Consider the following 27764-nt stretch of genomic DNA (forward strand, 5'->3'; position numbering starts at 1 on the left):
AAAGCTGACTGAAATTAACTCACTAAGGGCACAATGAGAAGACCTCAGTTTAGTTAGTATAGCCTATAAAGAAGCAAGATGTTACTTTTGCAATGCTTGTGAGAAAGCACTGGAAGAGTTTACAGATAAATTTATTCTGAACGATATACAATATTATTACATTGATCTGTGACAAAATGGTTGATCATCTAATCCAATTAAACCTTTGCTATATTTTTAATTAGATGACAAAAAAGCTAAACTATAAAATTAAACTGAAACGGTTCTGAACTTACTGAGGCATAATTTTACGATTTAAATACATCAATCAAGTAAACCTTACGTATTTCAGGAACAGCTAATTATTTTCCTTTAAAAATAAGATGATGACGCATTAATGAGACTTCTCCAAAAAAGCTTTACAGCATCTAACACACTGCTCGTAAACAGTTTCAAAGTCCTTTTCATTCCCCTAGAAAAGAACAAAGGAAAAAGAATATGACTAGCAATACTAGCTCAAAAAAAGAATTTTTGCAAATTAGTTTCCCGCTGTCAGTAATGGCAAATAACTGACGTTAGCCAGTTGATAGTTTTTGCATATTTCCCCTTAATTTGAACTACCTGCAGCTCAAGAATTTCCACAGCCAAACACTGTGATTTTGTACTCAGTCCCGAATGAACTTTCCTTCATGTAATTTCTTCCATACACTTTTTGAACTCTTCTATGCCTTTTCATTTTTTCTTTATATACGCAGTAACCTGTTGAGTTTAAGTTTAATGAAGCACTATGCGGAAAAAAAACCCAAACAAACCCTCTTTTTGTTTTGAACCCACGTCCCACTACCCACTACTGCCATTTGATATTCTCTGCTTCTCGGTTAATTATTCAGCTTTTCCCATGATATCAAAATTTTATAGAACCCTACTGCATCTTCATCCACTGCTCTTTCCTAAATTGATGAATCTTAACCTAATTGGTTGATCTTGGCTGATACTATTCTACTTCTTTGTTCATCTGTGTCCATGTTTTTGTCTCTATCTTTCCTGATTGCATCCTCTTTGCAAGGAGGCTGATCAACCACAGCTTCACCCAATATTGAAAATATATAAGCATTCTATTACTTAAATTTAAATGATTCTTATAAGCATAAAGACATGTTTTCCTTTCCTATCCCAATAATTTATATTCTTTTGTTAAGTCATTTTAAAAAATATGTTTACACTTGTCTTTGTATAACATCAGATTATATGTCAACACATGTCAACTGTGGGATCTGCAAAGATTATATACACTATACACACACAATTTTTAATCAAGCTACCCAAAGAATTTCTTACACATACATAGTATGGATCTTCAATGATAAGTTGTTTCTGTGGATCGTAACTTCCAAGTAGTTCAATTTTGGCCTTGCAGTCTTTAACTTGGTTACTCTTCCTCTTCAGATCTCTGTAACAGAAAAAATAAAGTTTTCTCATTAATTTTTCTTCCAAACTTTTCTTGTATCACCATGAGATGCTCATGACTGTTTCTAGAGAACACAGGAAAGTAATACGCATCTGGACTTGGCTAATTCTGTGGACTCTATGCTGCTGCTTGGGTTTTTTTGTTTTTTCTTGTGTGTGGGGTTTTTTAACTCAGTATGGAGGGCATATACATGAACTTAATTGAGAGCATAAAAAAGCAGTCAGGCACTCAACCTAAGGCTTAACAGAACTTTGTAACAGTAAATTCATCAACTCCTTCCCTCAAATCAATCATTAGTACCTTCAATATCCACCTTTAGCTTGTATTGAACACAAATAACAGAAATTATTTTTATTTTTCCAGAATTTTGAGTGAGCTTCTCCCATCCATTCAAAATAAGTGTTTTATATTGGTATGCTGCAAGTTCTCTCAATACTACTTCTAGCTCATGTGAACTCCTACCACATTCAGTTAATAGAAAATGGTAGATTGGTGAGCAACACCTGCCTTCCCTTCGACATACTATGACATTTCATCAGTTGTAACATCCTCTTTCTTCTATATTGCCTCCCATTAATAAAACATACTAGTTTTGAAATGGTATTTTCCCCACCTACTTACAAACGTCCATCCATTATGCCAAATGCAGTTAAAATGTACCTCTCATCATCTTCAGATTAAAAGCAGCTTGTTACTATGATTTTCACAATGCTGAACACACAAAACATACTAAATTCTTTTAATATTACACATCACTATACCAGATCATCACTTTACTTACCCAACATTAAAAGAAAGGCAAAACCCCTGTAAATCCTTACATAAGCATAATCAGTTTTAAGAAATTAAATTCTAATTATTAGTTAATTCTGATTAAGAAATTAATTTCAGACAGTTTAGAAATAGCAGTAAGACCACAATGCTGGTTTTCCTTGAAGAAAAATCAGGATTCCTCTATCATCTGAGACATTATTGTTTGAATTTACAAATTTTCAATAAATTCTCTAGCCTTCTATTATTAAAAAAATGCCTAAACATTTCCTTCAAGGTTTTTGGCATACCACTTAATGAACAGGAGAGGGCCAGATGGCTCTGGTACTAAGGAAAAGGGATGTCCCAAATCTTCCTTTTCTGATATGACAGGCACTCTATCAACACCTGGAATCAGCTTGCCCTCCTAGTGCTATGAATAGGCATTCCCAGGCAAAATGGTTGAACTGGGTGCAAGTTTAAGGTGAAACTTAAATGTAGCAGTAGCCGTATCCCTATTATAGTTGTGATGTTTCTTCTGCTCTACAGCTCATATCATATAAATTGTTAATACAGAAGTAAGTTTCCATTTAAGAACTCAAGTGAAAATAGAAGCCTAGTCACGTCTTTGCCTGACACATTGCAATCAAGCTAAGTGTTCTATACCCTTCATTCATGAAGGCTGTTTAAGAGGTCATTCAACACATTCTAGAAAATTCAACAAAATGATACCTATTTCAGCTACACAGTGCCACTTTTAAAAGTCTTTACATGCTACTAATAGGGTTCTGTGGGGGGTCTGTTTTGTTGTCAGTTGTGGCACTTTGGGGTTTTTTGTTGTTTTTAAACTAACTTTACAAGTAAGTCTTTACAAGCACTTTGACACTTTTAGTTCACTAAAGCTCAGCCCTCTAACCCCGATTATGAATATGTATGTAATTAAGTAAAATTGTTGCTAATGATATCCAAATTTTCACACTAGGCAGCTACTTCACCAAATCTTTCTAAAGCATGAATTGTCTTAAAATGCACACTTAATTAGAACATAGCTAAACATCAATAAACAAGATTTCCCCCAGCTAACAACATTACTTATTTCAGAGCTCACTCTATTACTATTAAAAAAGAAAAAACCCACACCATATTTAATCCCTTCCAAGTTTCCACAGCGTCTTTCAGATCCCATGCAATTAGAAAAACTTTGATCAAGACAGCACGCCCTCATTCTTAACTATACAGGTATCAGCTGCACATCTATAGCACAAAGCACACAAAATTTCCATGTCCTTAATCCTTGAGCAGCATGTAACACTAATAAACCATTGACTTCTATCTCATTAAACCTATCAAAAGTGAAGAATCCATCTATTGGGATACCATTCACACACACATACAAAAAAAAAAAACAAACCCAAACCAAAAAAAACAAGACATGCTAAGCAGTAAAACATTGTATCTGTCCTCAGCATGACGTATGAGACATCACTGCAGGTAATCCATGTGAATTTGTTCCATTTTTCATACATTACCTTAGATTGCTCTCATCCATACAAAGTATATAATCAAAGGTCTGGAAATCATCTTTAGTAACCTAGAATTAAAAATATGTGCTTTAGTCTACAAACTGTGTTTGATTTATAAAAAGGAGGAAGAAAGTATTTTCAAATTTCCTAGTTCTGTATTAAGAGACACAGGTGGAAATAAAACTGTGTACCTTCATCAACTTTTACAAGAAGTTAAGGCATTTTAATATACTATGACATGACTTATCCATTTCTTCAAGTTTTCCACAAAAAAAGCAAGTAAGCTATTTTACCAATACCTTTTTTTTTTTTTTTTAAATATCTCATGCATCAACTTAGAACAAGTGATATTTCTAACACTATCCAATTACTAAAACTAATGCAGATTTCCAGATGTGGTAACCATGCAATAAAAATGTAGACAAATTAATTTATTGATAAGAAAACAAAAAGTTAGGTAACCTGGAATCAGTTGTAATACTTCCAATCTAGAAATATGTCACTGCCAGAAAAAGATAGCAGGTGAAATTCAAAGCTAAAGTACGATGGCATGAGTTACAACCTCCTAAAAACAAACGTATTCACAGTATTTTAGGCCATGTAAGTTCATAAAATTTGTGGTCTGATGTGAAAAAATCTGGAATCTATTATGTATCTTCCTACCATCATACCATCTGTTCTTTTTCTTCTGTAGCTTACTGGCTCCTAAACATAAATATTAACTAAATTCCAAGATCCAAGTTCAGAGTCAGGCAGGCAAGCATTGCAGATAAAAATACTAACTTAAGTACTAATGTTATCTCAATTGGAATAAGGATAGCTGCAGATTTTTACCAGTATAATTATATTTTAGTTTACATTTAAGCCTTAGTTTGGGTTAAAATCTTCTCAGACCATGCTCACAATGCACAGTATGCTAGTATAAGATAATCTGAACCAAGTGTCTGTAATGAGGATGAATATATGGAATAAAATCTACAGTGAGTTCACATTAAGACTGCATTACATGCATAGTGCTATGTTTAGTATCATAACCAAGAAACTTGGGGAGTTTGTTCAGTAGAGGTTTTTCTGGCAGGTGTCTCTGGGAAGGATGGGCTAGAGAAGTGAGTAAGCAAGCAAACAGACAAAAAGGCAAAACAAACTATCCTCTAAGTCAGAGTTTTAACTCGTAAAAATTTACATATTTTTAAAAAGTTTTAGATTAAGAAAACATTTATTTTTTGACAAAATGCAAATAGATACTGATTAAGCTCCCATAACAAGGAGTAGGAAAAGACCTACAGAAATGATCACCAGACTAAATCCATAAATGAAACACAAGGAGAATTAAAAGGGGGGGAGGGCATTTGAAAAGAAAGAGTTAATGGTGAAAACTAATGCAGACTTGTTTATTTTCACTGTAAAAATATTTGCTGTATTCATGCAGTGCCTTTGACCTACGAAAATATTTTTGCAGTGGAAATAGCTCTGTTTTCCTGGCAACTTTAAGCAATATCTCTCTACAAGCTGCTTCTGATTGCTCTACACAGCTAAACACTGGCCCCTATGAAAATACATGGGCATAGATTTCTTTGTAGTACGGTCATATGTAAGAATAAAGTAAAAACAGTGAAAAGGAAAAAACCCACTTGCCACACTTCCCACACTCTCTGTATACTTAACAACTTGACAGTTAATACCCTATGAACCAGCACTAACACAGTTGGAAATGCAGCCCTAAAAACAAGATTACTGGTTGGCTCATACTCTTAAGCCCTACAATAATACCAAATACAAAACACTTTATTGAGCGAACTCCAGTGAACTGAAGATACTCCTCACGAACAATGAAAACTATTATTTTGGGGGAAGAAGTTCCGGACATAAAAATTTATGTACATTTTGAGAAGAGTAGTGGAGATCTCAAGTAGTCAACTTTGGATGGAACTACACAGAGAACAGTAACTTTACATTTTTAAAAAGCATATAACCATTATTAAAGACCATCAATGTAGAAACACATCACCATTTCAATTTATCTGTTAAACATTTCCATTTATTTACAGAAGGGAAATCTCTTTTTCTCTGTTTAGAAAGAAAACATGCAGTAGTCCTTAAAAATTTATCCAGTTGTTAAACAGTGCTTAATACAACCTTCCTCTAATCTCAATTTCATATTTAAGGCAAATACACAGTGTGAGTCATACAGGAATCAATTTTAACCTCAGTATGAATAAAAGTGAAACTGATTAATACCTGTTTTGTGCATGAATACTAAGAGCTTAGAGAATTTCAATGGGTGCATAAAAATACAGCAACCTACCATCAATTAAAATGTTAACAAACTCTTTATTTTATATATAAACATATGCATTTATTTTTACTTCACTTTTCACTTAAAATTCACTTAATCACTGTATACGATGGCAGGATGTAGCCAATTTAACATTCTCTTACATAAATCATTTGTGTAGCATTTATGTCAGTTTGGAATAAAAAAAGATACAATCCATGATTATCATAATTATGCACAAAATTACATGAAAAAAATGCCTTTCACTGGGTGGGTAAGAGTCTTCTACAGGAATGAAGAGGATAATTGCATGAGGTACTCATCTTATGGCAGTATTTTGAAGGCAACAGAAGATAAACCCCTCCTCTGTTTCTACAGCTTTTGTATTAAATCTTTCTTAATCTATTCTGAAACAAATCACACACAAAACTCTATCCTTGAGTTCATCTCTAATAGACAAACAAATACACTTCCACTTTTAAGAACCTGACCACTCTGAAAAGTCCTACTCTACACTGTTCAAGTCCCTCTATTTCCAGAAGTACTACGAGACCATATCAGGTCCAGAGCTTAGAGAATCAGCAGAGACCATTTAACAGAAGTTTTGGGAAAAAAAAAAAAAATAAAAAAAATGAAGTTACACAGTTAACATCAGTGCAAAATGAACAGCTACCTGTAGTTCAGGGATTTGAAAATTTTCTTTACAAAAAAACCTGTTTGTACTGGGAAGTTTTAGATAAATTTTCATCCTGTTAGTTTTTAATTTTATTGTCTCGTTCTTGTTAATTTTCTCTCCCTGTATATATGTAACATTTCAGGCTCTTCTGCCTTAAAAATCTCCATTTTCCAGAATGTATAAGCAAATGTCTTCGTTAAAGCATTTTCATTCCCTCTCTGCTGAAGGAGGATAGATATATATATATATACAGACAGATAGATAGATAGATATGTGTGTGTTTCAAAGCAAAGGATCAACTGGTTTTGGATGCTTTGCTTTAGTTTAACTACTCATAAACCACTTCAGTAATTCCCAAGAACAGTCTCAAGTTTCCAAGGCTTATCTTTAAAGCATACAAACATGTTATACTACTGTGATGAAACACTGACTGATTAGTTTCAGTACTATTTAGCTTGTATAATGATAACTAATGCTGTTTGTAAGCACTGATAAATAGTAAATCCAGAACTTGTAACACAAAAAGATCACAACAGACTTTTTCTAGTAATTATTCCAATAGTAAAACATTAAAAACCTGAAACAATGTTCTGCTCAATCCTGTTTGTTTTATTATATAATGGAGATTAACATCAGGAGAGGTCTGGAGAGGGCAATTGACTAATTGTGAGAATTTATTTTAAAAAGTTAAAAAACTAAACATGTACTCTTTGGAAGCAAAAAAGAAGTAAATATGACCTCAGTGAGGTCTAGTAAAATTCTGAAGGGAACAGAAATGGAAGATGATAGTAAGTTTACTTGATCTTTTTGTCAGTACAAGAACTAGTATCATAAACTCAAGCTAAGTAAAGGTCAAGCCCTAAAGGAATATCATATATCCAGAGAATAGTTAACTAAAGTAAGTTATATGCATTTATTTGAGTGTCTGATTTAAATAGATGCAGACATATTTATCTCCGATCGCTCTAGAATTCAGCATGGATATACATGTTCCTTTGTTAATGAAAACTGAGATGAGTTTTGGTATAATTTTGAGGACTTCACTAAGTGACAAACCCGCCTTTGACTTAAAAATGCTTCAAGGGTACATTTTCCTCTGTTGTTACCACCAGCCGTGCTACTAATCTTGGGTTTGAGTGCCTTCATTCTAATTTAGCATTCTAAACTTTTCTTTAAAAGATCTTCATGCAAGAACAGAAGCTTTTTGTGATGGGTGAACAGGTATTCTACTTCTTTTTGGACCTGCTAAATAAAAATGCAATTCCTTGCTGAAAGAAGCATCACAGACTACTGAAGTAAGCCCATTTGTTAAAACTATTAAAAAAAAAGTTTCAGAAAAAATGCCCAAAATACTAAACATTTGAAGGCAGGGTATTTCTGATACGCAGAAACTTCTCCAATGCTTCCTAGTTATACTTTCAGTGAAGCTTAATAACAAGAAACTCACTAATCTCGACTAGAAGAGTTAAGGGCACTTTGGAGTCCTTTGAAAAACCGCATGTAGTATTTATTACTTGACACCTAATCATGCATTGGTCAAATGACTTTTGTGATTGTAATGGTTAGGGTTAAACAAAGCATGGATATGAATAAGAAAATATACTCTCTTCTACCTGCCGTGCTTTATGTGCTGTCTCAATGCCATGATTTCTTAGACAGCTTAAAGCCCTTGCATCTGGGGAGCGCCCCACGTTCCATTCTGAAACAGCAGCACTGTCTGTCATCCACTGTAACAACAAAACAAATACATACACATATTTAAAGAAAACTAAAATACAGTACCTGCCTGGCAATATGATTCATGGTAATGCCATGCTTCTTCATGCAAGCCTGTCCTCGATAGTCAGGAGAGCTTCCTATTTCATAGGTAGATGTCGCTGCACTGTCTATCCTCCACTACAGAAAAACAAATTAATATTTTTATGTTTCCTTTCTCACTGCTTATATTTCTACTAACTGACTATGAGACAGTTATTTCTTACACAGGAACAGAAATAGCTTACCTTATTTTCAACTTTTTCATCAGTTACAAGTTTTCTAAAAACTGCTTCAGCTATTGGAGAGCGACAAATGTTTCCTACAGAAACAAGAGATTAAAGTGAAATTTCACATGATTAAAAATAAACAAACCAAAAAAAAAAAAAAAATCAGTAATTGTGTGGATTTTCCAGATTAAAGATTTCTATTTACTTAGGTAGAATGGAGATTGCTCATGTTATTATAGCCCAAGAGATTCTGCGAGGGTGGAAACCAGAATCCTGCATCTGGGTTAGGGCAGTCTCCATTACCAATACAGATTGCAGGATGAGAAGGACCTGGGGACACCAGTGGGTGAAAAACTGGATGTGAGCCGTCAATGTGCATTTGCAGCCAAGAAAGCCAATCGTATCCCGGGCTGCATAAAAAGAAGTGTGGCCAGCAGGTTGGGGGAGGGGATTCTCCCCCTCTACTCCGCTCTGGTAAGACCCCACAGGGAGTACTGCATCCAGCTCTGGAGTCCTCAGCACAGGAAAGACATGGACCTGCTGGAGCAGGTCCAAAGGAGGGCCACAAAAATGGTCACAGAGCTGAAACACCTCTGAATGAGAACTGGTTTTGTACAGCCTGGAGAAGAGAAAGACTGAGAAGATCTTACTGCCGCCTTTCTATATATAAAGGGGGCTGTAGTGACAGGACAAGGGTCAATGGTTTCAACTGAAAGAGGGTAGATTTATATTGGACATAAAGAAGAAATTTTTTAACAATGTGGGTAGTGAGGCACTGGCACAGATTGCCCAGAGAAGCTGTGGCTGCCCCCTCCCTGGCAGTGTCCCAGGCCAGGTTGGACGGGGCTTTGAGCAACCTGCTCTAGTGGAGGTGTCCCTGCCCATGGCTGGGGGTTGGAACTAGATGGTCTTTAAGGTCCCTTCCCAGCCAAATCATTCTATGATTCTATACTATCCATTAGTCTCTTGAAATGCATGTTATTGTATGAAAAGATACAACTTATTAAAATAAATAGGAGGAATATTGTGTAAGCACACTGCTCTTTTCTTCTCCTCTACAAAGAATCCGTGATCACAGAGAACCTGGCAAAATTAAGGAATTCAAGTGGCAGCAAATCATCTTTATCTTCCAGTCTTCCTACACACTCGCAAATTTCAAGTAATGCTTTAGTAGAGAATCATAAATATTTGCCTGAAGTATTTACAGTACTACCTACCTGTTAATAAAAACTTTTGGACACTCTAACACTTTTTGGACATTCTAAAACACAGCCACCATCACTGTGGAACCAACACAGTGAAACAGCTGAACAACCTGTAGTACAAATGGTCCTGAACACTGAAGGGAAGTCACTGCAGTTCAAATTGAACCCTCATCAAGAGCAGCTTCCAGATACCAATTCCAAAACCCCACAAAAGAAATCAATTACACAAGCACTAAAAACACCTCAGGAAAATAAATTTTCCAAATTTTTTTTGTTATAAATATGAAGGATTAGGAACAAAACATAACTAACTGATGGCAAAGTGCTATCCATCAGCCAACAAACAGTTAAGATACTTATTTATATAAATATGTAATCTGTCCTCCCTTCCAATGGCCTCCAATTGCACTAGTCACTTGATCTGACCTTATTGTCAATAAGAACATATTTCAAAAATGAAATAGTGTCCTGTTAAAAAACTAGGAATAATGGATCTACAGCATTTTTGCTCCACTACTGAAACTGTAACTAAGTTAACCATCTAAGGCAGACCTCTCAAACATGCATGCAAAAATATATATTCTTTGAAAAAGAACGAAATGACTCAACTACAATAAAAGGTCTATTCAGCTACGATGGATATTCATAATATTTGATATGTCACCCAGATGCACAATAAATCATACAAATAAATCTTCACTTTCCATCGAAAAGAATGAATAACTTTGCTCATCCCTGACAGAATTCTGAGTAGGAAAGTATAAAATAAAAATGGCAACACTAATTTCTATACCTTTAAATAAGTCACTCTTCTAGTACCAATTAAACTATTTACAAATCTCAGACAGTAAAAAAAATGAAATGCCCATGAACAAAGTTAAATTTCCAGAAGCAAAAAGAAATTTTCAGGTGAGTCAGCCTCATTTTCATGCCTATAGAAAATATCAAGGTAGATACTTCACTGCTATAATCTGGCATTTAAAAACTTGCTGTCAATCATGCCAACTATTAAAAAAAATAAGTGAGAAGTGAACTCCTGAATTAATATAAATTTGCTGTCAAGTTTTAGAGAACGTCAAATCACTAAATGGGCAAAAGGAACTGGCTAACCATTGAGAAACTGATCTTGCTGAAACATTGAGTTTCAATGGCAGTATCTCTTCCAGGAGAAAGCATACTATTTCCTTTGTTTGAACTAGTTTATTCCAAGCAGAGAAACTAAATCAGTCTTGAAAGAAAAATAAAGCAGGAAAAAGTTGATTTTATTTATAAAATAAGTGAGAAAACAGGTTAGTACTTACTAATTATAAAAATGTTAAAGAATTTGGTAATAAATTAAAAAGTCAATCTCAGTTCTTTAATTCAGTAAGCAAGTTAAGTATCATCAACTTAATTTTAATAGGAAACAGAGAGAACATGGTAACATACAGCATGAGACAAAAGAACCTTCATAATCAGTGAGCCTAATCCTTTGATATTGCAGACAGATACAGCATCACTTCTCTTACAAACGCATCAAGCTCTCATTTAAGGATCATCTGAAAAGGCTATTCCAGATACTCATATCCTGTGGTAGCCTGAAACCTCCCATTTCCCACTTAATATTTATTCTTGGAAGTCTATGCTCATCTGATCATGGTTAACATCACTATTTTAAAAAAACTTTCTCTCCTTCAACAGCTACAGAACCCTTGTCAAGCATAGCTGTGCTAAACCAAACAAAGCTCTCAGTCTCCTCACAAAATTAACTGACCCTGATCTAATCAATCCAGCTAAGTCAACTTTGCACTTGTTCTAATTTGGATTTATTTTTCTTGAATACGTACAAATAAAACCAGAGTGCAGTAAAAGTTTTTACCAATTTGTTTTATAAAAGAAAAAAACACTTCTGAAATATTTACTTAGCTCTTTTAAAAACAACCTGAGGTAACTTCTACAATCACATTTGACTCCACGAGTATCAGATTTGCACTCATAAGCCCCTACTTCTAATTTGTCCATCCCCTTTCCTTCTGTTGCTTCAAACAGGTGACCTTTAAGTCTTCTTTCTAAACTATTAAATTGTTTCCATTACAGCAGTTGTTGAGACCATCCCCTTCTTCCTATACAATATTTCTCCCACACATGATCCCACACAACTATGCATGAACAGTAAATGTCATTACTACATTCAAAATTTCAGTAATAAAACAATTATTAATACTATTGGTGCTATTAATTCATTAACTAGCTCCTAGAATTTCAAAATGGTACTTTTGAAATAAATCCTTCATGGCTTTTTCTACTTGATTAACCTTCTGCCTTACCTGGACTGAATGACTTGATCCAAATTTTCACTCTTTCTAAAACCTGCTCACTACTTAAAATATTGTTATATCATCTTTGATGATATCAAATATCATGAATGGCACCATGATCACTGATTAAATACTTTAACTACCACTGCTAGCAATAACTAGAAACTGCAGTTGTATTATTGTCTGAAACAAACACATAACATAGTTTGTGACTTAAAAATTAATGTCTTCCATAATGACACATTCCAGATATTACCCGAGGTATTAACAGTACTACAGAACTGCAATCACCAACCCTATCTATCATTAAGAGACTATGGACAGAATCCCAGAACTGACTTAATACAAGCCCTTTTCTCCACATACTCTGCAATATTATTTTCACCCTAACCAACATTGTTTACCCATGCTATTCCTTGCAACCGTTGTCATTCATCTCATCATTAAATGTAAAGCCCTAGCTTATCTCACTGACATATGGAAACTTCAATCCCTGTTTTTCAGTCATCATCCCTTTCCCACTATAATTTCTATCAATTTCATATCCAGTTTTACATCCCACATCTGCCTTTCCAGCTTTGTCAAGGCTCCTCACAAATGCACATTTCCTAAATTAAGGATTGACAGCCGTAATTGGGAAATTAAGGGGGAAATCTCACAAAAAGGTTCATAGGGAGATTACCTTCCTCCTTGGACTTCAACCATATTTTCCTTAAATGTTATCTACACCTTATCTTTGCTACCTATCCCCCTCTGGTGTTCCTTTCTCCTGTGTTGTACTTCTGACTGATCTGATCATGTTCCTTTTATGTGGACTGTAACAGCATCAAAATTCTCTGAATTTCCATCTTCTCCCTTCATTTTTTAAATTTCAAGCTCTTTAAGTCATAGTCACATTTTCAATCATAGAAAACTAGCACCCAAGTTGCCCAGAGTTTGCCCATTGAAATAAACCCTACAAACATCTCCAAATACGATGATTCCACGATAAAAAACTTAAATTTTAAACACAGAATCAGTACTGGAACCATCTGTTGATCACTTCTATGAAATCATGCTTTCTCACTCATTTTCTAGGAACAAGGACTCCACTGACTGTTATCCCAGCCAATGCTTGGTCTTTTGAGTTCTTACTCCAGTCTCTGCATTAACCTTTGACCCATTTGTATACAGAAATTGAAGCACCGATTCCACTGACAGGAAAGACAACTTGAATCCATTTCATGCTCAGGTCTGTAGCTCATCTCTAGGTACTATTGATACAATCATCTCTTAATTGTTTTAGTATCTTCATTGTTCCTTATTCAGCTCTCTTAACTCTTTCAGACCTTCCCCAAATGCAAAAAAAAATGCTTTTCTCTTCTTTATTTTTCTGTCTACTGTTTGCAATAGAAGTTCTACAGCTTTCATCCTCTCACATTTAAAAAAACTGCTTTTAATTCTACTTATCTTTCCATGCATGGTCACTTCATGTGAGTGACTGTAGTAATTCTTCCCAGTATCACCTGCATCATCCATAAGGTCCCCCTCACACTCAAGTGTTTAAAGCTTACTACTCACTCTATTCCATTCTGTATTCAAATTCCAATCTGAATTTCATCATGAATCCTAGCTCTCTCCAGTTAAGTCTATCCTGCCACACTCAGCATTCAGTTAGCTTTGTAAGGAACCATTCACGGCCCTGATTTTAGTCTGTATTCCCCGGCCTTTCCATTCACAGACAACTTTACTGAATACTTACACTCTTTCTCTGAAACACCCAAGTATATAGCTACCTAAATGACATCATCTAACTTCCATATATTGCCCCACTACCAGCACACAGTGGGATTTCTCTAGCTATATGTGTGTGTGTGTATATATATATATATATATATATCTCTAAGCAGAATTCAATTTTCCTCAAGATATCTAAATGGGGATGTCTGCAGGAGCATTAGGCTTCCAAGTCCCTAGCCAATCAAGGCTTACTTGATGTAATCAATGTCAACAGCAGTATGACTTGTCGGGATTCATGGTAGTCAAACCATCAGCTACTTATCTGAATGTTCACATTTTAAAAATATTTCTCTGCAGCAAGATTAAAGAATCATAGAATAGTTTGGGTTGGAAGGGACCTTAAAGATCATCTAGTTCCAACCCCCTGCCATGGGCAGGGACACCTTCCACTATATCAGGTGCTCAAAGCCCCGTCCAACCTGGCCTGGAACACTGCCAGGGAGGGGGCAGCCACAGCTTCTCTGGGCAACCTGTGCCAGTGTCTCACCACCCTCACAGGAAAGAATTTCTTCCTTATAGATAATCTAAATCTATCCTTTCTGTTTAAAACCATAACCCCTCATCCTACCACTACACTCCCTGATTAAGAGTCCCTCCCCATCTTTTCTGTAGCCCCCTTTTTAAGTACTGGAAGGCCTCAACAAGATCTCCCTGGAGCCTTTTCTTCTCCAGGCTGAACAACCCCAACCCTCTCAGCCTGTCCTCATAGAGGAGGTGCTCATCATCTTTGTGGCCTTCTCTGGACCTGCTTGAGCAGGTCCACATCCTTCTTATGTTGGGGGCCCTAGAGTACAGCAGGTGGAGTCTCACAGGAGTAGAATAGAGGGGGAGAATCACATTCCTCAAAATACTGGTCATACTTCTCTTGATGCAGCCCAGGACATGGTTGGCTTTCTGAGCTGTGAGTGCACATCACTGGCTCATACTCAGTTTTCCATCCGTTAATATCCCCACATCCTTCTCCACAGGGCTGCTCTCAATCCACTCACTGCCCAGCCTGTACTTAGGATCACCCTGACCCGTGTGCAGGACCTTGCACTTGGCCTTGTTGAACTTCATGAGGTTTGCATGGGCTCACCTCTCAAGACTGTCAAAGTCCCTCTTGACATTCCCTCCCTCCAGCAACACCACACAGCTTGGTGTCCTTGGTGAACTTGCTGAGGGTGCACTCAATCCCACTGTCCATGTCACCAGCAAAGATGTTAAACAGCGCTGGTCCCAACACCGACCCCTGAGGAATACCACTTGTCACTGCTCTCCACTTGGACACTGAGCCCTTGACCGCAACTCTTTCAGTACAACCATCCAGCCAATTCCTTATGCACTGAGTGGTCCATCCACCAAATCCATGTCTCTCTAATTTAGAGACAAGGATGTCGTGTGGGACAGTGTCAAATGCTTTGCACAAATCCAGGTGGATGATGTCAGTATTTAGCTATATCTAAATGCATATAATGGACTGTGACAGTTGAACCTGGAAACTCAAACCTCGCTGTAAATGTAACCTAATTTCCTCATACCCAATAAATTAACTGTCGTTTTAGAAATTATTTTATGCAGTCTAGAACTCTGATGGCAATACTCACACTCAGTCATTCCCAACAAGCATCAATGTTCTGAGGACCCAGCCAAAACCACTTTGCTTCCTGTTCACCTGTCTTACAACTGTTCCTCCACACATGGAGGAGATCAGTAAGCCAGTGCCTAGCCTAAGTTGCCCATGCATCTTGGTATGTTATAGTGGACAAGTCATCAGAGAGAAAGAGGCCAACTTATGTAACACAGCATCATATTAAGCTCATTTCTGGAACTCAACTATTAATTAGATGAACTACTTAAGTGTAAAAAGAGCAAATTGCATTTTGGTTCACCTCCAATTTTAATTATTTCTTTGACTTAAATGAAAAAAAAATTCTTTCCAGGTGCCTTTTCATATACTGTAATTACATATGTTGCTGGGTGTTTCATTTATTTCGAAGTGATGAGGAACCCTTATCATTAACGTAGTTATGCACATTAACTAGATTGTATTTTGTCGTGTAATTAATATCTGCTTATCTCATTACAAACAAAGAACAGAGTCAATAGATATTTCAGTAATAGGTTTCTTTTAAAATAATGTAGAGAGAAAGTGTAACTTTTCATGAAGACTTGAACTTCCAGGGATCAGCTCTCACTCAGTGAGAAATTTAATGTGCTCCATTAACAACACAGAATACTACAGATGAATGCAGTTCTAGAAATCTGTTTAGGACTCTTGTCAGCAATAACCACAGATATTATTTCTAATAAAATTTAGGAGGAAAAAATCTATTAAGGCATAAAGTATTACTCTTCAAGGCTAACAAAAAAAATAAGCAAACTTAAAGCAGCAAGTTGCCTCCAAAACTTAAATTAATAGAGTATATATTTGACTGGAAAAAAGAAGTGCTTGTCATCTCAATTAAATTTTATGTCACACATCACATACCATTATGGTTATTTTTTATAACCTAGTAACTCAGAAGAGGAAATTTAAGATATTTACAACCCTTGTTTTAAAAAAAATCCTATTACATCAGTCCCGACTTGTTCACCCTTTTCTCAAGCTTAATATTAATAATTTCACTCCACACCTAAATTTTTGTAGTATCTTCCACTAATAACAGTTCCTCTGAGACTCAACTGGATTAGGAACTTGTTACAATGCAAATCACTATTGCGGGCTTACAGACCCATATGTATGAATTGTTTCATGAAGATTACTACTGCCTTTAGAACATAGTGTTTGGAAAGGAGGATGCGTATTAATTAGAAGTTCTTACACAGAAATGCTTGTCTAGGCCACTGGCTCCCAAAAAAACTGATAATCCCTTACTAAATTATTATTAGCGGCTGATTTTACACTAAGGTAAACATCAGAACATATTTCACAAAACCAAACTTTTGTTTTGCTATTCAATTAATCTGCATTTCTCCTATTACAACAGAAAAGCAGATAGCAAAAAACCCCAACATAATAACCAATGGTTTTGTAAGAAAACTGGAGAAATGCCAGAGATTCACAGGGATCAACTCTCAGCACACAGGTAAGATTATAAGGACTAGGCAGCAGATAAGAGCAGAAAAGCCCTCTTTGATCAGAGCAAAGAGCCATTTAAGATGCTATCCTCAAAAGGAAGCAAAAGCAGATTTTTAGAGAAAGTATGTACAAAATGGGACATGGCTCTGTAATCCATATAGTCAGGCTTGCAATCCGTTTGTTGTGAAGATACAAAAGATCATCTTGTTTATCAGTAACCAATTGTCTTAAGCTTCAGGAAAGCATTCAAACCCTTTCTAATCCTATTTACACTTCCATTTTCTATGACTTCTCATGACAGGATGACAGGATGTCATGACACAATTTAAACACACAGAATATATTTTAAAAAAAAAAATTTCCTAGTTCTTCATTTAGCTTCAGAAAAGTTTTACTCTTTTCACTCCTTTTCGTGATGGCCATAATTTCATAGATCAAAACCATCTCCAACTCCACCAAGTTCTTTTTCTTACTTATAGGCCTAACATATTTTCCTTCTTCTTAAGAGACTGATCCATTAACTTCAGCCATTCTTGCCACTGTTTTCTCTCCCTTTTTAACGTCTGGCGCTCAGGGCTGCAAACCGCGCCCGGGAGGTACGGCTGCAGACAGGTAGCACCGGGACACTTGCTGGTGGATCCCTCATTCCCTCCTCGGTGTTCTAGAAGGTAAGCACCGAGCAACCCCCACCAGAAAGCTATTCCCAACCACCACTCAGCGCTCCTCTTGAGCAGCGGTTTTTAATTCTGAGCTCACGTTGGTTCATGCGTATTTAGGTGCCGCTCTTCCCCACAGATAACCTTACGTTTATCAATGCTGGATTTCACGTGTTATTTCCTACTGATTACTCCGACCTATCACAAAGACAAACGGAAAGGAGATGGAAACAGCCTTCCGCCTCCCTTCTCGGCTACTCCTCCGGCCCTCCCCGGAAAGGCAGACATGCCCAGAGCCACCCAAGGGTTCACCGCGACCCCGCCGGGCGGGACCGCTCCCCCAGCAGCGGCCTTGGCCCCACCGCGCTCCCTCACGCCCGCCCGGTACCCCTGACCGAACAGCGGCGGGGGGAGGACGGGGGAAGACCCGCCTCTCCCCCGCCCGGCTCACCCAGGCACACGAAGAGCACGGACTTCACCTCCCCCGCCGCCATCTTCGGTCGAGGCCAGCCAGGCACGCGGGGAGGGGACCTTCCCGGCTGTCGCGCCGCCTGCGCCTCGCTTTACGGCACCGGCCGTTACAGCTGGCCTCACTTTTTGCCCGATTTGAGAAAAAACGGCGAACTGTGAACCTTTCCCAAGCACAAGTGCACGCACAGGGGGTGGGGGGACACGGACACGGGCAGGGCGGCGCCGCACGCGTGGGCGGCAGGCAGGCAGGCGGCTGCCTCGGCCCCGCCCGCCTCACCTGCGGCAGGTGCGCGGCTCGGCGGGGCCGCCCCGGCGCGGCCCAGTGCGGCGGCGGCAGCAGCAGCAGCGAGGAGAAGTGAGGCGGAGCAGAGCGGGGGTGTCCCGGCCCGGGCAGGAGTGAGTATCCCCGGGGGGACAGGTGGTCTTCTCAGCGGAGGAAACGCGGCGGAGGGCTCCCGCTCTCCTCGGTTGCCGACGAGGCTTCCCCCACTGAGGCAGCCGCCCGCTCAGTCCTGCCTGCCGCCTCCTCCTCCCGGGTGGGCGGCCGTCTGTCCGGCGAGCCGCGGGGGCAGGCGGGGGGGGGGGGGGGGGAGGATGCTACCCGCCTTCCCGGGCGCTGGAGGAGCCCCGCAGAAGGGCGCGGGGCGCTCCGAGGCCGGTCAGCCCTTGGCGAGCCGCTCGGGTTGCTGCCCCGTGGGTCTCTGCCGCGCGGAGCCGGTCGGGCTCTCGCCGCAGACTAAGTAAACGTGCGCTTAGACCGCGAGCAACGCTTAGGTTTTCCATTAATTTCCCTTCTCGCCCAGTGCTGCAGCATGTGCGTCCTCCAGGTGGAAATTTAAGAAGCGTCAAATACAGTGTTGGCTTCATCAGGGTGCTGGTGAAGTTGAGCACATGCACTCTTCGTTTTCCAGAAGAGCTTCAGTATTATTGTGTCTGGCTTCATCTGTTGGGATATCCCACGTACCTGAGTCGGGTTTGGAACGCTGGCAGCCCGCCCGTGATGGTAGGGTGTGGCCAGGGCTGGATTCCTCTGCTGCTTTTAAAACTGATCTGCCTTGTTTTTTCAGTCAAAATTCAACACTTCGGAGGTTAAAAAAAAAAAAAAAATCAGATTCTAACTTTTGTGCCAAATCTGTAACTTTCAAATGAAAGTGAGTAATTCCCTCTGGAAGGGAACACATAGCACATTTCCTTTTATGCAACTTCATATGCTGGCCTGTGTATGTCACTTTTTTTTTTTTTTTAAATGCAGTTGTACAACTTCATTTTTTAATATTTATGTGTTTTACTTGGCAGTGAAAATGATTGGTAATCAGAAACGCTGACTCTCTGTCCAGCGTTCCCCTCCTTAAACACTGCCACACTCTGCTGTCGCACAGGTCTCCTTGCAGGTGTTGGGAGTGCAGGATGGTGGTTCCAGAAGGGACTCATGGCACTGCTCAGTTACCAGATGTGGCCTCGGCAAAGGAGAGAAGAGGGAGATGAGTCAGTTGTATAATTAGCACACGTAGCTCTGCCATGTTGTGTAACCTGAGCGGCGTTGAGTGCCTTTATTCCTGCTTTCTGTCAAGTGGAGTGCCTTGAGGTGTCAATATACGAAGTAGATTCCCCACCACCACCACCTTTCTGTGCATTTGTGGGTCAGGGGAAGGTGAGGCTGATATGGAAGTGAGGGCTGTCTGACGCTCATATAGCACCCAGTATTTGTATGTGTATATGTTACATGTAGGTACATGCCAAGCTCTAACTTTGAGACAAAGTATTTAATGTTTCCATGTCTTGGGAAGAATGAGGAGGATCATTATCTTAAGCATTGTTCTGCAGTCCCAGCCTTCAGTAGTGGAAGAGTCACAGTCAGTACCTTCTTCAGTTAATGTCAACTTTGTTCCTTTGAACTGAGCTGTGACAGAATTCACCATTGTTCTTTGGCTTGTGTCATGGTTTCTCACCACTAAGAATTACTATTTCTGATGTGTTAAGCTCTCTATATTTTGAGTGTTTTTTAAACATCCATTACATTGTTGTAAAAGAGCCTGTAATGCAAGACTGCTATGGAGAATAGGTTCTATGACTTAGTGGGAGAGAAGTGCTATTGTGAGCAAGACAATCTAAAAGCTTAGGTAGAAACAGGGCTCTTCAAACTCTTGATTAATAAACATCAAGTGCTGACACTTTTTTAATGTTTATTCCTTTTAGTTTGAAGAAATGTTTCTTGTGTGATTAATTGTTGAAATTAATTCATTGTAGGAATTAGTAACTTCTTAATTTGACACATGCACATAGGGAATTGGGATATCTATGAAATGGGGAAATGAGAGGGTCAGAATGATAGTGACAGTTTTAATAATAGAAGTGTTGACTATTTTCTGCAGGAAATAGCTGGAGTCTGTATTTTGTTAAGGTACCCAAATATTTTTTCATGTAGGTCATTGTAGCATACAGGGCTATTGTGTAGTGCATATTGGGGTGGGTGTGTTACATTTTTGTTCTCTCTGCTTCTTCCCTGGTGAGAAGATAAACAAGATGGGGTTTAGGATTTTATTTTTTTTCTGAAAAGCATGGCTTTGTTTTAGTTCAAGCTTTCTTCTGCAGAGGTTAATGTACTTTACCTGCTTGGATTGCCTTGAAGTGTATTCTCCATTATTAAAATAGAGTTAGCAAGCCAAAGCTGGGATGCCCGTTGTGATTTTGTCCTTACCTCCATGTATAAATTTCACATACCATACCAACTCTTGCGTTAACATGAGGAGAGACAGGCAGAACTGAATTCCTACCTCTGACTTAGCTTCAGTCATGCTACTTATCTTGCTTGGTGGGCAGCACCCTTTGGTTTACACATCAAACATATTACAGTAAGTGTATATGAAAGCCTTGCTAAAAGGGTTTCAGGTAGACAGTTTCCCAGGGCTTGGCTGGCAGGGCGGATAGGTGTGGTGGCGTGTTTCGAACAAAAACCTGCAATTCTGGTAGTACAAATTCTTGGAAGAGTTTACTTGTTAGTCTCAGACAACCCCCAGGGTAACTTTGCCTTTGGTGCTTGTTGTAGAGAGTACCACTGTCTGTATTCTTGAAAATGCTGTTTTCTGACTATCTTTGTACAAATTGAGTGATTTGTTCCCCATGCTCCTTGTATTTATTTTCTCCTAGTACAAAGGCTACAACTCAGTTGTAGAACTGTGGACTCGGTATTTTAGCATTCTTGTAATTGCTGAAAGTTACAAGGATTTTTGAAGACTTTTAGCTACAGGTGTTCCACTGCTTTGCCTCCCATGCAGTTGAACAGATGCCTGATGAGCTTTTTGGAACAAATCCTCCAATTCAGCTGTGCCTCAGTGACTGTCTTCACACAGCACAGGTCCTTAGAAATAAGGAGTTGAAACATCTTGCATATACAAAGGGAACACATTTTTCTTTCAAGTGCATTGTTCGGCTATGTCAGTATCATTTTAGCCTCCTGTATTCCAGCTCATCAGGAAGTTCATCCTTGTAGGGGATGAGAGGAAATTCAGCATCACTAATTAGAATTTCCTTCAAGCTGATTTCAGTGCAGAAACTGCTGGGAACCTAACTCAAATGCTTTTAATAATGTGGGTGGCTCTATGTGTTACAGGGTTTTTTTCAAATTCCTTGACTTTCCTTAGGGAAATAGTTAATTCAAAATGGGATTGAGGACTGATTTCCTATTAAGTTACCAAATTACATACATTATGTTTGGATTAAGTAAATCCTCGCTTCTTTGTTGAGAAAACTAATAAAAAATGTGCACACAGTAAAACTGTGGACATGGGCAGGTGGGATTGCATGTTCTGGGATTTTTTTAGCATTAACAAAATGGATATTCCAGAGGAAAAATATGTACTTCCAGACCATGGGAGCTCAATATGTAATTGGTAGCAAAATCCAAAAAGGCAGCCTGTCAACACCAGCAGCTCACCAAAAACCTTGTATGCTTTTGGGCATGACAGTATTCACAGTGACTTAGTTAACATGCATAAATACTTTTATCACATTTCATACAACTTAATTTATTCAAATAGCCTGTGTAGAGACTAAGCTTATTTTGGATGTATTATTTTATGTAATTGCTACATTTCAAATAAATTTTGCTTTGCTTTCAGTAAGGTCATCAGCTAACATCTTCAGTTTGTATCTCCATAAGCTTAAGTTTACAAAATCCCTGTGTTTAGAGGACAACACGTTAAAAACTTGACCAGGAAGGAGAAGTTTTCTACTTTTTAAAAGTCATAGCAGAAAGCCCTGAACCAAAGTTAGGTGCTTTTGAAGGCTTTGAAGAGCGATTTGCCTTTGAATATGGCTAATAGTGGAAGAAACACAAGTGCAGATTGTGGGTGAGACAGTTTCCCTCTCCAGCTTCAGAGCTACCACAGTTACATGCTTCCAATAATACTGGATTCCTTCAAGTTATCTTCAGAGGTAGTTTGATTTCCATAGCTCATAGTAATATATTAGAAGAAGACCCAACAAGAACCACAGGTTTACAGAGATGAGAACAAAGTGAGAAATCTGCTCTCCTATCTCCATTACTTCTGTGTTTGAAGTGGTTCTTTCTTGAATAAAGACTTGTGATTCTGTAGGGTTTATTCTGACTTCATACTGTGTATTTGCATACCAAAATCCAAATGTAAATGACTGGGTTTCTTGTCGTTGTTGTTTGACTTCTTAGTTGTCTTGGAATAAGCATACAGATGCAATGAAAGATTCCATACAGGTTTTCAACAGTACTAATCTTTAAAATTGCATTTGGCATTTTTTCCCCCTCAAATTACTATGATTTAAATATAGAAATATATATATGTAAATTCAGAAATTGTAAGCTTGATAAATTCAAGAATTTCTTATTGTAGCTCTCTCCCCAGTTCTGTAAAAAAAAATCTTCAAAACACTGTAAATAGCTTTATGTAGTGATAGAAATGTCTGTGAAATTCTCCTCTTAGAGAAATATAATTGTTGGGCTATTTTCCCTTGAGAAAAGGTGCTCTCTTCAGTTAAGTGACATACCTTTTTCGTATTTGAGTTCTTGAAGGCTGAATTTGTTGTCACTTTAGTATGCTCATGAGATTTTTCCTGTGCAAGGCTGTTGCCAACAGCTAACCTTAGCAGGTTATTGCAGGTGAAACAAGGAAAAACAGGCTGGTTTTAACATGGATAAGAGTAGGCGGGGGGGGGGGGTGTGTGTGTGTGTGTGTAATTTTCAGCTTTCTTTTTAAGCACCATTTCACTTCATTCTAATGTTTGGGAATAAAAATCTGATTGTTCTTATATTTCCATCTGTCTTTGGTGAACCTTGCAATACTTCCAACCTTGTTTTCTATAAGCTGCAGGTTCAGTGGACCTTTCTGCTCTGTTCTCCCACACCCTCCAGTTTAATGAAGTACCATCCAGTAAACTTCTTGTTACCCAGGGTGGGGAAGGAGGAAAGAGTAGTTAATTCACAGTATAAAAACCTTTAGGGTTTTGAAAGCACACATTAGAGTCTTCCAGTGCAGCTCAGCTGCCACTCTGCAAGGCCATGTAGTTCCTGCTCTAGTACTTGTACACTACCATAACTCTTAATGTCTCTGACAGCACTATCTACTCACACCAAGCTTGTCGAAGAACGGTACTGTAGAAAGGTTTGTAAAATTTCAGGAATCCGAGTAATAAGGAGCATGGTAGACATACATGAGATTAGTGTAAGGCTTCACTGTTTTATCCTTTTCAACTTTGCTTCCATTGCCTTATACGGATGTATTTTCTGTTGTCTTTTGTCTCCCTTGCTGTTCTCCAGGTGCCTTTGGCAGAATTATACAAGAGACAATTGGCATGAACCTCTATTTGGTACTTTCTCATTCCCTGCTACTGCCTTCCTAGACTCCTTTTTGCCCTACCATTAGTGCTTTCCAGCAGGATGATCAAAGTACACATTCTGAGGCTTGCTTCTTTCATGCTTGTTGGAGTCTCAAGGAAACAGTATCTGCTTGTTGCTGTTGGTTCCAAAACCAGGAGTAAGGAGCTCAGGCTCTGACAACAGAAGCCTGCTGGGTTTCAACCAAAGGGAGTGGTTATTGCCTTTATTTTATTCCACCCTTTTCTTCCAGGTTCCTGTTTAACTTCTGCATCTATTTCCTTGAGCTCCACAGATCTTTTCTTGACATTTCATTGACCTGGCTGCTTTGCTGTCTACCACTGGCATCAAGTGTTGGAAGTAGTAAATGGATGGAGGCTGGTGGAGACATGTTTAACGTAGTCTGCTGCTCATCATCCGCTGCTCTGTATTGCTTCACTTTTTCTTGGGTTAGGCAAAATGCTTACAATGCACGTCTTGCACGCTGTTCTCGGAATTCCAAGTACCAGGTGAATCCCAAGGCTGGAGCTGGCTGCCACAGTACCAACATGTTACACATCTGTGAAACCAAAATTACATTCATCTCTTTAATTGTAATGCTGCACTGAAAACTCTTGTTCAGGTTCTATTCCAGCAACTGCACTGTCTTGCTTTTCAGGTTTCTCTTTCCCATTAGATATTCTCCTTTAACCTTTCTTGTCTATGTTAGTTCCCATGTTTATGAGTGTTCTTAATTATAATTTTGAATGTTCTCCATTCATTCAGGCTTTTTAGCATTGCTTTTGCTGCTATAACCATGGGTATTTGCAAATCAGCTATGCTTTAATGTATTATTTAATGTATTCTTGTGCTGTTTCTGTGCTTTTTAGTGAAGTGAAAGTGAAGAACTGAATTACTGTCAGAGGCTCATAGAAGGTATTTGCCATTGTTTCTTCTTGGTTTTGTAACCAAAAAAACCCAAAACCACCTTCCACCAAATACATCAAAGCTCATACCGACATGGGCAACATATGTATGAAATCTGCATGTAAGGCTTTGTCTCCACTTTATGATCAATCTTCTTTGAAACTGTACTTTGGATTTTCAGGTTCTCATGTCACCATACTTTATTTCATCTGTTCATATTCAGCACAATTTTGACTTATCAGAATTAGCTATAGTTTTTAAGTAAAAAGGCTTTATTTATTCTTTATTACACCTTGCTCTGGTAATTTCACCAAATGTTCAGCCAACACATTATTACTGTTAGTCAGAATGTAAATCAGAGGCTGACGCACTTGCCTCATAAGCCTACAAATTAAGCAGTTAATCAATTTTGGTGTGATATTCCCCCATGGGGTTTGTGTTGCTGACTCACATATGCTCAATATCTTCTCCTTTCAACAACAAGCAGGAGTGCAAATGAAGTTTGCTCCCAGCTGAGCATTCGCTGGTCATGGCATTCCAAATCCATCAGTCGGTATATCCTCCTGATAGATGTTATTGTCTTATTGCTCCTGGTTACCTCTTTCCTGAGCATTACTTGAATACAAAACAGACAATTATATATGCATACTTAAAAGCTAATAGTGAAGGCAGTGCTACAGGATTATTTCTTATGTTATTGAAAGGGTAAATTGAACATGGAACTTCTGCTTATTTATAAATATTTCATACAGTATATTTAAAAGCAGGTGCTTCTGTAATATCTGTTCAAGAGACTTGCAATATTAAATCAGATTTTAGAAAAAGAATTCTACAGTTCAGATCCTAAGATAAGCTTGAGGAGGAGGAGGACAATTGGTGTAGAGAAGTTTAAACCATTTTTGATGTCATAGAAATCCCACTTACGGTTTTGTCTGTTTATACAGTGATTAAAATAAGTAGAAACAAGATTTTGTCTCTAACCTTCACTATAATCTTTAGCCATTTTATTTCTGTTATATTTTGGGACAGACACCACCATTTCATAGTGCAAACCTCCATGTACTACTTTTTTTAATTAAACAAACAAACAAAAAAAGAGTCTTGAATTGTCTTTGATGTATTTGTGCAATTTTTCACTTACTAGTTTATTTAACTGAAAAAACATAATGTTCTTTGTCTTTGGACAAAGTTTTATGAAACTGATCTAAAATTTAATAGTAAGAGTGAGACCTGACCCATACTATATAGCTAACCATTAAACTTTGCCTTTTTAGTGTTGATTCTCATCTGTGTCCTTCTTTAATCTTGAATTCTGTCAACAAAATCTTGACTGTGGTATAGCCTAAGAGGGAGAGCCAGACCTTCGCCTTTCTTCAGTGATAAAAATATTAGATTTTTTTTGCCATGGCTCTAGCAATCTTAGCAAAATGGGGGTCTAGCCAGGCTTTAATGAGCATCATATTGTACATAATTAAGGTCAAGGTGTGGGCTTGTTGTTTGGTTTTGCATTTTTTGTTGTTTGTTTTTTTTTTTTTAAACAAGTCATCAGTTCCTCAAGACCCATGTAGGCATCCTGCCACTTCCTTAGTATCTACATAACATTATGGAAGTAAATGAAGGGACTCAAAATGAGCCACTATGGAAAGAATCATATGATAGCCACTCTAAGTAACTGTGTTGATTTTCAGCAGTGTTTAATCAGTTGGTTTATTGATCCTGTCCATTATTATTAAAACCCTTCTGTTTTAGATATCCTTGCTTGCCAGTTAAAGTCACTTTAATTTTCATACCTATTGCTGTCCAAATTAAAATCTGGATGTAAGTCATTTTACTTGTAACACTTCTTTACATGGTGTAGCTTTGAGCTCTTTAGTTGGCAGTGTGTTCAACCTCTTCCTTTTTTCCTTCCCTCTTCTCCCCTTTGTATCTCTGCTGTGCTTTAGAAATATCACCCATTTCTTAGCCCATTTCTGAAAGCTCATGAATGTGACTCCATGCAAAGTAACTGACAGAATGTTACTGTCAAATCCTCCTGCTGGATTTTAGTCCAGAAAAATAATCCTGCATTGCTTCAGCCTGTGGCAGGAAGGGAAAAAGCAAGGGGCAATGGAAGTGTTAATTCTTGCAGATACCCAAGGGATGCAGAAGCAATATTGATACAGGAAACAAATAACATGAGGAGAAAGTGAGGTTTCTGCTGTTATTTTGAGGATGGGAAGTTAGGTTATTCTTGTGCTTACTATTATGGTGTACAGCTAGATGAGGACTCTCTCTCCATCTCCCCTATTCCCTGGTAATAAAGGAACCTCACACCACGTGGCACAAAAATTACCCTTTTAGAGGGATTGGAGTGGAAATACGTAATTTTTTATTTGCTTAGTTAATTATATTTTTCTGTGCAGAGTTTGCATTTGACAATATAATGTTTAGAATGATAGTGCAGATAAATCATAGAATCATAGAATGGTATCGGACCTTTAAAGGTTATCTAGGCCAACTCCGCCCCTGCAATGAGCAGGGACATCTACTAGATCAGGTTGCTCAGAGCCCTGTCCAGCCTGACTTTAAATGTTTCCAGGGATGGGACATCTACCACCTCTTTGGGCAGCCTGCTTGTAAAACCACTATCCTCATTGTAAAGAATTTCTTCCTAATGTCTTCCTAAATAGCCACATCAGGATAAGAATAAGCCAGGTAGGAATATCATGCAGGTATCTTGTGAAATTTTCAAACTAAACACTGAAAAGGGTTATTTTGACATCCTCCCTCCTGCCCCAAGGTTTGGTCAAAACCTGAATTTGAAACCAATTCTGTATTGAGAGTTGAAGAGACGGTGAGGTAGTAACAGTATTACTTTTGCTGGCTCATAAAGTTCAGCTTTGAATTGT

General features: G+C 38.2%; 2 protein-coding genes across 4 annotated transcripts in view; one reads left to right on the plus strand and one right to left on the minus strand.

The window, feature by feature from the left end:
- Positions 1 to 113: 113 nt before the first annotated feature.
- Positions 114 to 18180, minus strand: ACP1 (acid phosphatase 1). 2 transcript variants are annotated; one of them, XM_074895710.1, is made up of 6 exons: positions 18106 to 18180; positions 8675 to 8748; positions 8285 to 8398; positions 3727 to 3788; positions 1324 to 1429; positions 114 to 451 (listed from the first exon to the last, which is right to left on the minus strand). In XM_074895710.1, the coding sequence occupies exons 1-6, from the start codon at positions 18146 to 18148 to the stop codon at positions 374 to 376; spliced, it is 477 nt and encodes a 158-aa protein (XP_074751811.1). In that variant the 5' UTR covers positions 18149 to 18180; the 3' UTR covers positions 114 to 373. The 2 variants fall into 2 exon arrangements, with proteins under 2 accessions (XP_074751811.1, XP_074751810.1); XM_074895709.1 differs by lacking the exon at positions 8285 to 8398 and adding an exon at positions 8454 to 8567.
- A 223-nt stretch (positions 18181 to 18403) lies between these two features.
- SH3YL1 (SH3 and SYLF domain containing 1) overlaps positions 18404 to 27764 on the plus strand; it is a 48163-nt gene continuing 38802 nt past the window's right edge. For both annotated transcript variants that reach the window (XM_074922333.1, XM_074922323.1), the window contains exon 1: positions 18404 to 18521. In XM_074922333.1, the coding sequence (XP_074778434.1) occupies position 18521 (1 nt within the window). In that variant the 5' untranslated portion in view covers positions 18404 to 18520. The remainder of the gene's footprint in view (positions 18522 to 27764) is intronic.

This window comes from Athene noctua, chromosome 1 (assembly GCF_965140245.1).
Source record: "Athene noctua chromosome 1, bAthNoc1.hap1.1, whole genome shotgun sequence".
In the NCBI taxonomy this organism is placed as follows: Eukaryota; Metazoa; Chordata; class Aves; order Strigiformes; family Strigidae; genus Athene; species Athene noctua.